At 33.2% G+C, this 16450-nt stretch overlaps 1 protein-coding gene across 1 annotated transcript in view; it reads right to left on the minus strand.

Moving 5' to 3' along the window:
- Positions 1-2201: 2201 nt before the first annotated feature.
- The window catches only part of LOC129220747 (T-box transcription factor TBX20-like), a 37840-nt gene continuing 23591 nt past the window's right edge, over positions 2202-16450 (minus strand). Inside the window, exons 4-6 of the mRNA XM_054855176.1 lie at positions 8178-8254; positions 6696-6805; positions 2202-2680 (exon numbers count right to left, since the gene is read on the minus strand). Of these exons, the coding sequence (XP_054711151.1) occupies positions 2202-2680; positions 6696-6805; positions 8178-8254 (666 nt within the window). The remainder of the gene's footprint in view (positions 2681-6695; positions 6806-8177; positions 8255-16450) is intronic.

Below are 16450 nucleotides of genomic sequence, written 5' to 3' on the forward strand. Positions count from 1 at the left end.
ACTTATGTATTTCATCCTTTTTCTTCAAGATGTTTCTTTCATTTCATCGAATTAGGTAATTTATTTTGACACATATGCTGAAATAAATTTCATGACTGAAGTCTATCGCTTTTTCAGCAATGCATTTTGTAAACTTTATGAAAAAAAGCATTAAACACAAACGATACTTTGCGATAGTAATGGTACAATGTTCAAATGTATGCCACTTTGTAACAACACCTTTTGTGGCAGACTTTTTGTCATTTGCAAAAATACAGGGTGATCCAAAAGTCAGGACCAACTTTAAGAATGAATAATTCGAAAACGAATGAAGCTAAAAAGATGCGGATTGCTCTGAACTAATTGGAAAGAAGCCAGGTTTTGCGTGGCAATGAAACAAAAATAGTTATGTTTTCGACCAATAGATGCGTTAAAGCTTTTTATTCCAATATTCTTATAATACAGTCTAACTAAACGGGTTTTCGCAACTATAGACAGCATTTCGATGCATATCAGCTTTGAATACCATTATCTGCTGCCGTTGCTCGTTTTTATATCGTTTGCTGCTTTGCATAATCCAAAATCATAATTCTGACAGCGCCATCTTTTGGTCGCCAACGTAACTATTTTTGTTTTATTGCCAGACAAAACCCGGCTTCTTTTCCATCTGTTTAATGCATATCGCATCTTTTTATCCTTATTCGTTTTCGAATTATTAATTTTTAAAGTTGATCCCAACTTTTGGATCACCCGGTATTTGTTTCGCTTGGTAAGATCTTGAAACCTTAATAAAATTTTTTTCAAGCTTAAATGTCTGAAAACAAAAAGACCCACACGTAAGCTCAAGAAATCAAAATAGTACAATAGCTTTAAAATGTCTTGGGAAATAAAAATACTCTTTTTCAACCTATTCAAATCCGAAATGTTTTCGAAAGTAAAATTTTGGCATTAGTAGAACATTTTACGCCCAAAGATGCACTTTTGGTGGAATGTTCAGTGATTCAAGTGGAAACAGAGTTAGAATGGTTAAACAGCAAGCCAATAAATAAATAAATAAATAAAATATTTCAAGTACTTTGCTCCATACAACAAACTGACATTGTTATTACTCAGCTATTGCCAGTGCAAAAGTATTAAAAACTGGAAATATTCTAAATAAAAAGCGAACCTTTGAAAAACTTTATTATCCTAGGAAGTTTTAAGTAGATCAAGTTCTATGACAGTCACAATACTAGGCAATGACTATTTACAAAGATACTAATATGTAGTAACAGTATAGACATCACTATAAACGTAACACATTATATACATAGGAATTCTTTCACAGAAGAAATACTTTTTATCCTGTAGTCCTAGAGATATGTTGAAATTCATTCACAATGTTCAAGGCCGCATAGTTGTCAGGTCCAAGAGCAAATTGTCCATGTTATTAACGGGAAGGTCTTGGCCCCTAAATCCTGCTTGGCTAAGCCCGTAGACCAGTCGAGGAAAAACGTTAAATTGTATGTCTCTCTAAAGTTATGTTTAAGAAAAGGAGAGACTTTTTGATTATGTTAGTTTTTGAGTGACATTTCGGAATCTCACCAAGTTTTCGGCCGCCAGTTTAAGGGTTGTCAAATGAAAACAGTTTTCTGAACGTTTACCAGGGTGGATAGTATATCACACTTATTAACCGTTTATCAGTTATGAAAATGGCAAAGATTTCGAGTGTCGACAAAAAACCTACAGTTCCACAAGTTTTCTATATGTAAAGGGTGTGTCGCAAGATTTATGCAAGATTTGAATTAATTGGGAAAACAAATTTGAATCGATTATTTCAGAAAGGGCTTAAGTGGTATGGAAATCCATTGGACGTATGCTCTTTCTGAAATAATCGATTCATTTTTTTTCAACTGTATTTTTTTTTTACTGAAACATAAAGTACCTTGGATAGAGCCGGAAAGGTTGAGAGCCCCTGCTTTACAGAAATGCTTTTAAATTAGGCTTGGATTTTACAGTTTCTAACAAACAATAACAAATTCAGTATTTTTAGATCTGGAATGCAACAACTCCTAAACTTTTAATACAACTCACATTGCAATTTTATATATTGAATTCACATGCATATATTGCACTGACTCTTTCTTTGTCCCCCAATTTTTCACGTTTTTACTAACTCAACTTATTACTTCAGTTTCCAGTAATATTTTTCCTGTATTTTTTTTCCATCAGCAGCTTTAAAATCAAGTGTTCGGACTCAGTCTATCACAATCGGAATTGGAATCTGATGTAGTTTTCGTCAATGGTATCGGATGCAGCAGCCTCGGTTGGAAATACGGATGAAATCTCAATCCCGGATACAGACCAGATAAGTGAAGTCTGGTGTTATAAAGCGCTTGGGTCGCTGCAGCACTGCCGGACAGTTGGGGATATCCAGAAGGGGTAGTCCTAATTGAACCAGAAACATCTGCTGGACCAACGGGAGACGTAGCGTTTGGGTTTCCAGTGCCTATATGGGGCGACATACTTGTTGGAAAGAAAGTTCTTGGCAAACCGAAGTAAAAGCTGGCGAATTGAGCGGCAGCTTGTTGGGGGTTGGTGGAAGCCATTAGAGCATTCAAGTCTGCCATTCCAAGGGCAGGCATGCCGGGAAATTTCCACGGCGAGGAACCTTGAGATGCCAATAGCAGTAGTTCACTACTTGATGGTATCCTTCCCAGAGCTGAAAAATCAGTACATAAATAAATATGTGTATCTAATTTGTATTGAAATTTCTCCATACACCCTGTCGCACACGCATACACAAACATTTGTACATTTCATATGACAAGTGAAACCAAAACTCTTTTCCCAGGCTACGGGTTAAAAAAAAAAAGTTCCATAAATATGCTTGTTTGAATATTTTCATAAACTAAATTTCTTAATATGTATAAAGATAGAAGATAGTCAACACGGTCTAAGGAGTTCAGCTACTGAGTTTTTGAAGTACAACGTCTCGCACTTCAGCCTCAGACTTCTAAAAGACATTTTATTTGTGCAACAGTGTAAAGGGGAAAATTATGCAGTCACCGCATGAGGAAGACATCAACTTTTTTTATGTGTATTTAAAAATCATTTCTGTGCTTTATTTAGCAAGTTATCATTTAATAAATTTTACCTCAACTATCATTTAATGCATTAACTAACCATTAATTGAAGTTGCATAGGTACTAGGCCACTACCAGGGTCAAAGTTTACCTTCTGGGGGGGGGGGGGAGTGTTTGGTCATAACAGTTCTTTTATGCAAACAAAATACCATATTAAGACTAGAAAATAGGGCTTAAAATAAATAATTCTGGGAAGCAGCGCTGCGGAGTCGGAATCGGAACAGTGGCGTAGCTGCAGTGTTTGTCGCCCGGGACGGTTCCTCAATTTGCCGCCCTTTCGTTGTGAAATAGCTTTTACATAAAACTGTCAAAGTTTTAAACTAGAAAATTTAATTGAAGAAAAAATAAGACTTAATTATTTTCTATATAATTTCAAATGAAAAAAAAAGGGGGGAGGGATTAGGGCCCACACTTGGAGAAAATTGCTAAATTTAAGTCAAAAACCGTTATTTGAGTGAAGTTGTTAGAAAGGGCGCGTTGGGCTTGCTCCCGATTTTTTACAAAATTAGTATCTTTTAGGGAGGTTTTTTGTTGACGTTAGGGGATCGGTGGGCAATGAAAGAAAATTTCACGATTTTAAAATGCAGCTTAGGCTACTTAAGAGAAGTCATGGAAATCGGGATTGGTCAGATACTCAATGCGAAAATTTTAAGCTCGGGGAGACAGGGGCGCTGAGGTTTCTTACTGAAATGTTTCAAAATTGAAATCAATTTTAAGGAAATCTTCGGTGCTTTGGTTGAAAGGGGAAGGTTCGGGTTCTTTCTTTAGAAATTTTTTTTCACTGAAGTCTCAAAAATGAAATTCTAGGCTGTCTTTGGTAACGTTGAGGGGTTCCCTAACGGCATAAAAAATGTGTTAAGCCAGGCGTTTCTTTCCTGAAAAATTTCCGTAATTGACATCTGACTTTGGGTTTTGTTTTACAATGTTAGGAGGAAGAGGGGACAGAGGGAGGTTTCCCTCTAAAAATCATTTATAAAGCTGAAGTTCATTTTAGACTATCTGTCAGAAGGAAGGGTTAGCGAGCTCTCCTACTCACGCAAATTTCTGAGAAAGAAAATTTTGGGCAATTTTTGCGGACGTTAGGAAAAGGGGTAAAGAGTTCTACCCTCGGAAACTTTTCAAAATTGAAGTTTTCAAAACGCAATTTTAATCTTTGGAGACGTTAGGTGAAAGAGGGAGGGCGGTTAAGGTGTCTCTCTCGGAAAAATTCCAAAACTGAAATCCTAAAAACGTATTTTAGGTTATATTTGATCACGTCAGAAATCAAGGACAGTCAGGGTTCAAATGCTGTTTTCACAAATTGATATTGAAGTATCATAGCTTTGAAAACGTAATTTTAAGCTAGACTAATTTTAAGCTGAGACTTTAGAAGAGGAGAGACCCCAGAAGAGGGAGTTTTCGCCAGGAAAGTTTTCAGAATCAAAGGCCTAAATATATATTTTTTGGCTGTGTTTGCTACGTTAGGGGAAACGGCAGAGTAAGGGACTCTGTCCAGAAATTTTTCAATATTGAGGTCTAAAAACGTATTTCTGAACTATCTTCATTGATGTCATAAACAGGGTTGAGATATTAAAGCGCTCTCCCGCTTAAAAACATTTTCGCACTGTTAGAATATAGAGTGGGGGTGGGACAGGTTTCCAATCGAAATTATTTGAAACTGAATACTTTAAAACGCATTTTATGCTATGTTTGGATAAGTTGAGGGTCTAAACCAGTGGTTGAAAAATGAAATTTGCTTACCTTTCATAAGGAATAGACTAACAAGTGATCCAAAATTGTCCGATAGATTATCTACTCTCAAAGTGAGAAAACGGGAATCCGTTATACTACGTTTGAAGAAAAGAACTCTTGTAAAGAGTGGGAAATCAAAGCAAACTCTGACACATATAAAGTGTGATGAGCAATAAAATGTTTCGTGTAACATTTTATACCTCCCCCTCTTTTTCTTACTCTTGTCACCATTTTCCTGATGTAAAAAAGGGGGGAAGTTTCTGTTTCACTAGCAGGCTTTCAAGAAACTCTCTTAAAATCCTATATTAGCTTTTTCTTATAACAAAAATTGGAAAAGGTTATTGTTTTCGTCTTTCTGAAGTTAACCTCTACAGTCTAAGTAACAAATTAAAAAAAAAAAATACTATGCACTTTTTATAATGCACGCAAAATGACAAAATAACTTTTCTGGGTCAGAATGGAACATTTAAGTACTCCTTTAGTTTTTAATTATTCCAACAAAATGACACCACAAACAAAGAAAAGTGCGGCTCAAATCAGGTAGAGAATTTTTTTATTGTTATCGAGCTTTCAATCATAAATTTGATTGTTGAAACACGCATATTTTTCCTGGAAAGTTTGGCTTGAAATGATTTGAGCCACACAAATCTTCGTTTGTGGTGTCACTTTCTTGGAATAGTTGAAAGCTACAGAAATACTTAATTTGTCCATTATGTCCCAGAAATGTTATTTTGAACTTTTCATTGAAATGCATTTTTTTCCCGCATCAAAAGGGTCAATTTGCCGCCCGGGGCGGACCGCCCCCTCCGCCCCCCCCCCCCTTTAGCTACGCCACTGAATCGGAATGATTTTGGGTAAAGGAGTCGGAGTCGGGAGTCAAAAGTTTAAAATTTCAAGAGTCGAAGACGGTCATTTTTCCTCTGAGTCCGGAAATCTGCCAGTGATTGTAGAGTCAGAGTCAAACTGATTTTTAGGTAAAGGAGTCTGAGTCGAAAACTCTAAAATTTTCTGAGTTGGATTCGGTTATTCCTCTTTCGACTCAGCAGCCTTGCTAAGAAGTGTGCCTCTACCATACGCCCCTTATACATAGATAAATGTACAATTTATCAAGAATGGATATATTTCCGAAGCTTACGTCTGTCAAGTTTATATAGAGGATTTATACATTATTTTACGGTAAATGTCTGGATGTTTTTTTGCAGCGACATTCAAAAACTGAGACTTGCCCACACTTTCAATTTTTGCTCATTTTTTAAAGCCAGCATTAATGTCTTTCGTAGCGCTGATATGGTCAAAGTAAGACTGGTGTTTCTTACAAGGTTGGTGACATCCAGGCTCGACGAGAGGCCGTGTCAGCCTAGTCGGAAACTTGGGGCCCGGCGACGATGGCGCAAAAAAATGAAATAAATAAATAAAAAATAAAAAATAAAAGAAATAAAAAATATTAGTAAAAGAAAGAAAGAAAGAAAAATGACAGAAAAAAGAAAGGAAGAAAGAAAAAGGGGGGAAACTCCGAATAAGAGATAATTTAAAGATTAAGTAAAATTTATTCTTTTGCTATTTACTGTTGTGGCACTTAAAATAGAGATAATTGTTGTAGAAGTTTTGATATTCCCCCCCCCCTTTTTTATTATTCTTTTTCCCCTTTTCTTTTTTCTTATTTTCCCCACTTTTCTTTTCGTTCTCCAGTTTTACCTTCATTTCCCCCTTTTCTTTTCTTCTTCTTTTTTTCTTTTTTTCAGGGGGCGGGAGGGGTCCGGCGACATAACTGACAAGGGGCCCACCTTGGCTCTCTGCGACCCTGGTAACATCATCAAAAGCTAACAGCGAATATAAGCGAATTTATTTTCCTCCACTTACCAGCTGCACTAGCCAGAGCATGCTGTTCCGGAGTCATTTCTCCAGTCATCAGAGAGCGGAAGGGAGAGTGGCGAAATGCGTGTTCTCTGAGCAGCGTCTCCACAGATTCTCTAGAAAATAATAAATAAAATCAATAACTTACTCCGTTCAGTGATGAATGAAGTAAGTTATTTGAAGTTAAGACGCCCTATATATATCTATATAGATATATAAATAAATAAATAAATAAATATATATATATATATATATATATATATATATATATATATATATATATATATATATATATATATATATATATATATATATATATATATATATATATATATATATATATATAGGGTCAGTTGATTTAGAAAGAAACAATTTATGTTTCCAGTCTTGCGGCAATCTTTGAAATCAAACTGGCGGTGAGTGAAGACTATGATTGAGGCAAAGCTAACCTGGAACACTCGTTATTTTATGATTAGGATCGGCGTAGCCTTTGCAGTGCTGACAGGCTAAGTTTGACTCACTTAAAGGTAACTTATAGAAGAGATTCTGAGAGTTCCGCGTATTTTCAAATGCCTGTGTAAGCTTCATAATTGTTTGAAGATGAGACTGAAAAAAGTTGTTTTTTAAAGTTTAATGATTTTATATTTTCCTCTTTCGTAGGTTTACAAAGTAACAGGTTTCAAGTCACTTTATTTGTCGTGTGGAAGGTTATTAAAACTTTTGTTTCGAATATCTCTTTCCCTGCTATTTTTGATGAGTAATTTAGGTGTACACATTTCTCCATGCATTCTATATCCTGGAGTAAATTGAAACGACTAAGTTAATTATTCTTTCTATTTTTTCTGGAAGATTAAAAAATGATGAAAATCGCATTTTTGTGTATATCTATATAAATAAAACAAAGAATATATATGTGTGAATGTATGTATGCATGTTTATATGTTCCCTATACGAATTCACAGTTTACGTCGGATCTCAACCAAATTTGGCAGGGCGATACTTGGGCATCCGAGAAGGAACATAGGGGGTTTTCGAAAGCCAAAAAAGAATCAAACCATTAGAATTTTAATTTTAGGACACGAAGATGGCAATTTTCTAATATGAGGGCGAAAAAATTAGAAAAAATATCTATGAAACCATTGATTTTCTGCATCAGATAAAACTTATTTCAATGTTTCAAGGTAATAAGAACGTGAATTATATTATAATTAATTTCATGCATTTTAGGATCAAGAGTTGAAACATTGAAATTCTGTTTCCATCCACCCCAATTAACCCAAATTTGTTCATGTGTAGATTATTGATTTTGTTATGTTAATGCGTTACTAATACAATGATGCATAAAAGATTGATTCCAAAAATGTTAATTTTACGTGCAAGTAGGGAAGAAAAGCTGTTTAAATAAAAATTTAAATATTATTAGAAATGCATTGCATCATTATTGCGACAATCACTTAAAAACTTTCAAACTGATGTTTTAGTATGTACCTCTCCAGATCCGTAAGCCTAGAAGAATCTCTGAATCCTTTAGCAAAGGGATTGCTGTCAATTTTTAGTTTCGTTATCTGTAAAAGAGGAAAGGAAAAGCATTACAATTACGCCAAACAGATTGTGCGAGTGTGCCAATAAAATTTAATTCTCACAGTATGCTCACAATAAAATTTATTTCATGCAAATTAACATTTTTTTACATTCGAACTAACACCGGAATTTTTTTTCTTACTATTACTTCAGGCTATTAGATTAAATAAACTGAAGCAGATTTTCAATGTCTTGGATAAGAAAATAATAATTATTATTGTTGTTTCGATGATAAAATATTTATTAATTCATGAACAAGACATTTTAAAAGGTTTTATATTCGCAGAAAGAAGGTGAAAATTAAATTTATAGAGGTGGTAATAGAGGGGTCGGGCATCAGTGCATGCAGGGAAATTTGGGGCAAAGTGAATGAAGCACAGTGAAATGGTGAAATATTTGCTCTGCTTTTAGCGCCACCTATCGAATAATATTTTAACTATGTAGTAACATATGTAGTCTATTCCAGTCAAGAAAAAATTATCCCTGAAAATCAAAGAAAATGATAATACAAGCAATTTTAAAATATTGATGCTCGTATTGTAATATTTTGGTGTAAGTCAAAAATTTTATTTTTGTTATTCTTAAATGATAAAGTTATCGTTAGTACCATTTTAAATATTAATTGAGACCTACTAATGTTCAGTGCCGAATTTATTTGCTTCATATTAAGTTTATTTGTATTTTAAATACATTGTCAAGTTTGTCAAATACATGCGCGGCAAAGTGAATGGGGCATAGTGAAATAATTCACTTCATTTACTTATTCAATATGTTAACAAATCACTTACGTGTTCATTTATTCGTAATCAGTATTTCATTTACATCCCTTCATTTAACAATTTCCTTTCTTATCGATTCATTCACTTATTTTTTTTAATTTATTCACTATTTTATTAACGGATTTATTTTTTCTCGTTTATCAATTTATTTATTTATGTATTTGTCTATCATTCCATTCCCTTAGTCAAGCGTTCTTTTATTTACTAATTTATTTGATCAAGAATATCTTTAACAATCGAATAGAAAATTTTCATTAGAAAACTATTTTATTTTTCACTTTGTCCCATGAAAAAAAAAGAAAAAGAAAAAAAGTGAAAAGTTTCCACTTTTTTTCGGAGGTACAAATGTAGTGCCAAAGATAAAAAAATAATGTTTCAATGCAAGTTATATTATAATATATATTGCTCTTTCTTTAGGTACCGTAATTTTCAGGACAAATTTCCAATTTATTCATTTTTGAAAAAGTAAGTTATCTTATCTATTTCACTTTACTCCACATTCCCCTAGTTCATCATGAACAAAATGTGCTTATGGAATATAAAGCTCTTTTTATTCACGCAATTATTTTATTGGAGGTCAATTGTCCAAAGGGGTAACTAAAGGGGTTTCAGCAATCTATAAGAAATAGCTTCTTCGCAACGTACGACCTATTGTTTAGACTTCTTTGGACTTTTTTTTATAACTCCACCCCCCCTCCCTCTCCTGAATTCCTGAGCATGAAAAGACCTTTGTGCCAACTCTGGCAAAGATCTGACATAAGCTGCGATGGATTTGCAAAAGGAATTACATATATAGATATTAGAAATCAGAACCGGGGCTCTGTGGAAGAAGCTTCGCTTTAAATACCGCAGGTCGTGGGTTCAATTCCCACCGGTGCCCTGGGTGTTATTTCCTATTCTTGTACTGTATATCTTTCTCGTGTTGTCTTTCTGTAAATAAAGAAGCCCGACCTCTCCAAGCAATGGTACACCATATCTTCACAGTTATTAAATATGACACGAAAACAACAATAACAACAACAGAAATCAGAACCGTTCACCAATTTATCCCACCTCCCCAGAAACTGATTCTGGTTGATCGTCTGAGGCAAATTACAATCGTTGTATGTCCAGCATTAAAATATATATATATATATATATATATATATATATATATATATATATATATATATATATATATATATATATATATATATATATATATATATATAATGGTAGTAAACTTCTTTACAAATAATTTTTGCATTAACGGTAAAAACTGAAACTCTCCCAGAACACACTAGCAATTAGTTATAATAACTTACCGTAATCGCTTAATTTATTTCATGGGAACCCCGAATCATAGTAAATTAATAATCCATATTTCTTTTAAGAATATTACTTTCCGAAGTTATTAAGAAACAATGAAACGAGATGGCATTTTAGCTTCAATTAGCTCGTTAGGTTGGCGAGGAGAAGATAAGTGAACTTTCTTGACTCCTTTTTCCATTAATAAGCGCCTTAATTAATGATGACGTAGCCCTTGGAGCGCCTATCCTCTTTAATCATTTGTTAACGCCGATTATTATCTACTTCTACAGCCCCCTAATCTTTAAAAATCTTTGTAGGGATTGCTAGTTGGCGAGTAAAAGTGGAGTAAGTTGGCGAAGCTCTGACATAGTACAGAATGTTGGTATTTATTAAGAAGGTAGTACACCAAACATAGAAAATGCTGCACTAATCCTGTTACTAACAATATTTTTCAATTCTTACTCTTAGTCCACAATCTCTCTCTCTCTCTCTCTTTATACGAGTGTATATCTTGTTTAAACCTTGCAACTATATTTTCCCTCACTTCCTGTGACTGGATTCTGTTGAAATTTCGCATGCGACTTCAGACTTGATGCCAATGCAGTATTCTTTATTGAAATTCATTAGTTAACTATTAATTATTAGTTTATTCTCATTTTCATCAACATTTTTGAATAAAACCTCGAATATGAGGACGAAAAAATTAGAACTAAATATCTATAAAATCCCCTGATTTTTCTGTATCAGTTAAAATTCTCTCCAATGTTCCAAGGTAATTAGAACGTGTATCATAATTGTTTCTGACTCATTTCATGCTAAAATGTAGATGAGCCTTTAATGGGAGAGGTGAAATTGTTGACAAATGTTTTCATTAGCCAAATTTCCCGTAAAACTAAAAGAAAGAAGGAAAAGGCATGAAGCAAGGTTTAATACATAAAAATGTTTTAAAAACTCTCCATTTTTGTTCTGTAGCATCAGAAGCAATAGATTAGAGGAATTTAAAGTCGCGTGGAAAATGGAATAACACAATAAATTATTTCATTAAAAGTAGTACAACCTCGAATAAGAAAAATAAAACTTTAAATGTTTAAAAACTCCCCATTTTTATATCTGAACATCACAAGATTTCTCAAATTTATTATGTAGGGGAATGTGGGGCAAAGGGAAATAGCGGGGCAAAGTGAAATGGTGAAATATTTACTCTGCTTTCAGCACTATCTATCTGGTAATATTTTTACTATATAGTAGCACATGTAATCTATTGCAGTCCATAAAAAAATGCCACCGAAGATTAAAGTATATGATAATACAGGCAATTTTCAAATATTGATACTCATATTGCAATATTTTGTTGCATGCCAAAAATTATTTTTATTATCATCAAAAGATGAAATTCTTGCTATTAACATTTTAGACATTAATTGAGATCTTCTAATACTCTGAACTGAAATATTTATTTAGTTAATATTAAGCTTATTTGCATTTTAAATATTTTTTTACAATCAGTCAAGTACATGCAGGGCAAAGTGAAATAGTTTGCTTTGTTTACTCGCTCATTCGTTTACTAAATCACTTACGTACTCATTTATTTATTCATTATTTACGTTTCACCATTTAGTAATTCACTGATTTATTCATTCATTCACTCATTTTTTATTCATTCTCTCTTTTACGTGGTCATTTATTTTTCTTCATATATTAATTAAGTAACGAATTTAACTTTCAGTTTATTGTTTCAGAATCTTTTCATTAATTCATTAAATCTTTTATTTACTGATTCTTTTGATCAAAAATATTTTCTATAATTGAATACATAATATTTCATTAGAAAAATATTTTATTTTTCACTTTGCCCCATTGAAAAAAAGTGAAAAAGTTCCACTTCTTTTTTTAAAGGCTCAAATTTACTGCCAAGAACAACAATACTGAATGTATGAAGTGTTACAAAGTTATCCCACACGGTTCAAAGTTACCCCGAATTTCATGTTCTCCATTTTGAAACTGGAACCATTTGGCTCCAAGGTATCGGAAATATCTTAAAATTTCGTTTCTAAATGTATCACTTGATCTTTAAAATGGTAGAAAAATGGAAGAGAAATGCAAACTTTTTTCTCAGAGCAAATTGCGGGTTGTTTAAGAACAAATCCCTACAACTCAAGAAAATAAAAATAAAATGAAATAAAAAATAAAAATAAATATATAAATAAATAAATATATAAATAAATAAATAAATAAATAAATATATATATATATATATATATATATATATATATATATATATATATATATATATAAACACTCATAGCAGGCAAATAATGTTAATGTATTTATTATGTAAACATTTCGTTTGTATCTATCGAGAGGTCATAGAATGAGCAAGTGAGTGTGAGAAAATGAAGTGAACAGAGAAAAATGCGTTTGTTACTATATATGGGTAAAACTGTTGAACGGTTTTGACAGCTAAAGCTTTTTATTACATTAAAAACAACGTCTCTCTCTTTGTAGACTGTAAACTAGCTGAAAGTTCAGTTTTATTCTTTTATTATTTTATTGACAGCTAAAGCTTTTTTATTACATAAAACAACGTCTCTTTCTTTGTAGACTGTAAACTAGCTGAGAGTTCAGTTTTATTCTTATTTAGACTTAATTCGTTTTGTGACAAAATTTGTTTTTAAACGTAAAGTCTAAGCGCTCTGATCACTTCGTTCGTCAATTTCTATTCGCCACCTGCTGTGGTGGCGAACAGAATTGGTGATTTTAATGCTTTACCCCTGTTCTGAGTACATCCATTGGTGAGGATGAGCTCCGGGTATCTTCTGGACTTTATGTCCGGCACCTTAAGGTTTACAGGAGTGATACAGAGCGGAATGACTTTCTCTGGACGTTCTGAATCTAAGGAATTAATATTGACCTGGAAGACACTGCCAGTTCAGAGGAAATAGGGTTACAGATACACAGACGCACATACAAATGCGCACAGGTTTTAATAATATAGATAACCTACCAACGTGTTGAACGACATGAAAAATAAAATACCTCTAAAAAAAATTATGTCGAACGTGTTTTCACGCTTTGCAGTTTCATAGAACTTCTGTACCTGGGAGGCAAAGAACACTATGTCCTTTTTTTTAAATGGAGATTTAAGAACCACCAACTCAACTTTTTCAACTTTTTGCTCAACTTTTTCAACTCTATCCAGTGGTACAAAACATTAAGATTTTGATAAGCAAATTTTCATTTTATAAGTCCGTAAATGACGAGCCAGGAGTACAAATTATCGCAAAAGAAAAGCTTTAAATTCTCCTGGCAAATTTTATTCTTGTGGCTGACATCTCTTTACAGATTTACGAAAAATGAGCTGGGGGGGGGGAGGGGAATTAGAATTTTTAAAATATTGGATTTGGATGCTTTTTTTGTTGTTCTTTAAATTCAGAATTTCAAACTTTCTTAGTATTAAAAATCAAAATAGTACAAATATCTTCTTTGACGCATCCGATTTTGTGCTTAAAAAGTTTTTTTTTTTTTGAAGTGAAACTTTTTTTGCAAGGGCTTTGAAATTCTCATTGGCAAACTTTTTGTGTGAAGGAAGTGAGTTTTTTTTAATTGTTGCCAAAAACAATGAAAAATATTAGTAGCTAGCGATATCCGCACAGCTTTGCCCGAAGTAGAAAATTGAAAGGTCATTTGGTTCGCCTGCATATTTACAAATAATGGATGATGAATTTCTCGCCAATATGCTATGTTAATTTGCTCGTTCATGTTACGGTAATTTACTTGTTTATGTTATGGTAATTCGCTCGGGGCAGAGGAACTAAATCCAACAATAGTGGTAAAAATAAAATCATAGAAAAAGCACAAAATCGAATTTTCAAAAAATCGCTTCGAGGTGCACACACTTATGCTACGAACTAATTTTGCCCCAAAGTTCATGAAAATTGGCCGAACGGTCTAGGCGCTATGCACGTACTAGACAGAGATCCAGACATACAGATTTTCAGCTTTATTATTAGCAAAGATTATAAAGTTGGTTTTGTAAAACTTAAAAAATTAATTTCAAGGCTGAACAAGAAGGCATATATTTGTGGATTTAAGCTTTTCAAATAATGCAGTTTCTTTGATTTGAGTCAAGTCATCAGTTTAAAAGCGTAATCCACATTGCTTAAGTTCAGCTTTGTAATTAGTTTGTTAACTTTCATCAACAAAATTAACTTTAAACTACTATCCTTTTTCATTAGTTTTGGCAATATTTAAAATTCGGATTTCGGGTATCGCTTAGTTTTCCCGATGTTTATAATCTATTTTCATTAAAATATACAATTTAGTTGTGAATATGCTTAATTTAGACGCAGAAAGAACAAGAGCGTGGCGTAAGAGAAAACATGCGGGTGAAGTAACAGATCAGAATGTAAAAAAAAGAGAAGATAAAAGTTTCACTTCGCTCGCGTGTCTTTACGACACACAGTTCTTGTTTTTATTTTGTCTTGTTTTCGCAAATTTTAGTCTTTCAAAATGAATTTCACTCCCCTAAAAAATATCGTGTAGCATTATCAAATCCTGAAAACAACTCCAGTTATAGCTCAGTTTGTGACACTGATTGATTGGACTGACATGCATGTAAATTCTGACGTCACAACCTCTCCGCTCACTTCCCACCGACTAGCTTGACTCATATCACTTTCCCGATGAGCGCAGGAGTAATTTTTCATTAATTTAATATGACCTTGTTGCTTAGGCACGAACCTGTGTTCAGTCAACGAGGGAAGGAGTAGTAAAGATAAGCAGGATCACTGAGATGGGAATCAGGAGTAAGTGTTAAAAATAAAATTAGGGAGAAAAATTAAAAGGAATGTGCGAAGGTGTTTACCTTCGGCGGTGGAGAAAGTCGTGATTTGTTATGTTTTCGTTCTTCAGATTACCACCGATGTCTCTTAAATCAAAGATGTTTTACGATACGAGCCCCATGGATAAGCTGTAAAAGTGGTTTTACCGTCGTCAGAAATATACTTGAGGGGAGTATGCAGCAAGGGAAGATTAATAATATGTTTGTTCTTAATTAGCTTTCTTTCGCCCACGAAAAGCTTGAATAATAAGCTTTAAAGTTTATGGCACGTTTTTATTAATTTGAGCATGATGTAGTATGTACAGAGCGAAAATGTAAACTTGTCATCCAAACTACTCAGATGGTTGTTTTGCGCCTAAAGTTGGAGCTGTGTTTTCAGGAGTACCTCTTGTTTAATATTTGTGAAAATGTAATTTTTTGTAAACTATATGTCTTGATTTTTGATTAATCAGTTTTTGACCATACTTATGCAGATTCTCTAATTATACAAGATTAATTAGATAATTGACTTCATTTTGGCTCACGAAAAGCTTGAATAATGTGCTTTAAAGCTTGGCCACATTTTTATTAATTTACGCATGATGTTTGTGTAAAGCGAAAATGTAAACTTGTCATCAAGACTGCTCGATGGGCTATTTTGTGCTTGAAGTAACAGCTGAATTTTCTGGATCAGCTCGAAGGAGTTTACCTTCGGAAAAAATGTATTGTTCTGTGAACTATACACCTTGCACCTTGATTGGTTAGTTTTTGACTGAATTAAAATGGTTCCATCAGTAGGAGAATATATTTATATGCTTATTCGTATTACTTTTCTTTCTCTTTAAAAAGCTTTAATAGTTAATTCTAATTAAAAAAACCTAAATGGGGTTATTTTAATTAATTTATACCTCTTTCAAATTAATGAAATTCAGACTTAAACTGCCCAGAAAGACTACCTATGGGTGGAGCTAGATATATTTCTGAGGAATTTAAAGAAAGTTAAATTCATAAACAGATGGCAATTTCGGATTCAATCAATACCTTGCTTTTGGGACTAAATCATAATTTAGCATTTAGGAATATTAACCATGCCACCTGGTTTGACGGTTATTTTATACAAAACGAAATTTTTCTCCGGACAGCTTTTGTTGTCTCCTCTCAAATATTTCAAGTCATTCAACTTCTTAATTTCAATACTTAAAAATGCTTGCCTAATTTTACCTTAGTTGATTTTAGGATGTAGGGAGGATAAAATATTTAACAGCATTTTAAAATAAACTAAATATTGTCTC

This window comes from Uloborus diversus, chromosome 4, assembly GCF_026930045.1.
Source record: "Uloborus diversus isolate 005 chromosome 4, Udiv.v.3.1, whole genome shotgun sequence".
NCBI classification, from domain to species: Eukaryota; Metazoa; Arthropoda; class Arachnida; order Araneae; family Uloboridae; genus Uloborus; species Uloborus diversus.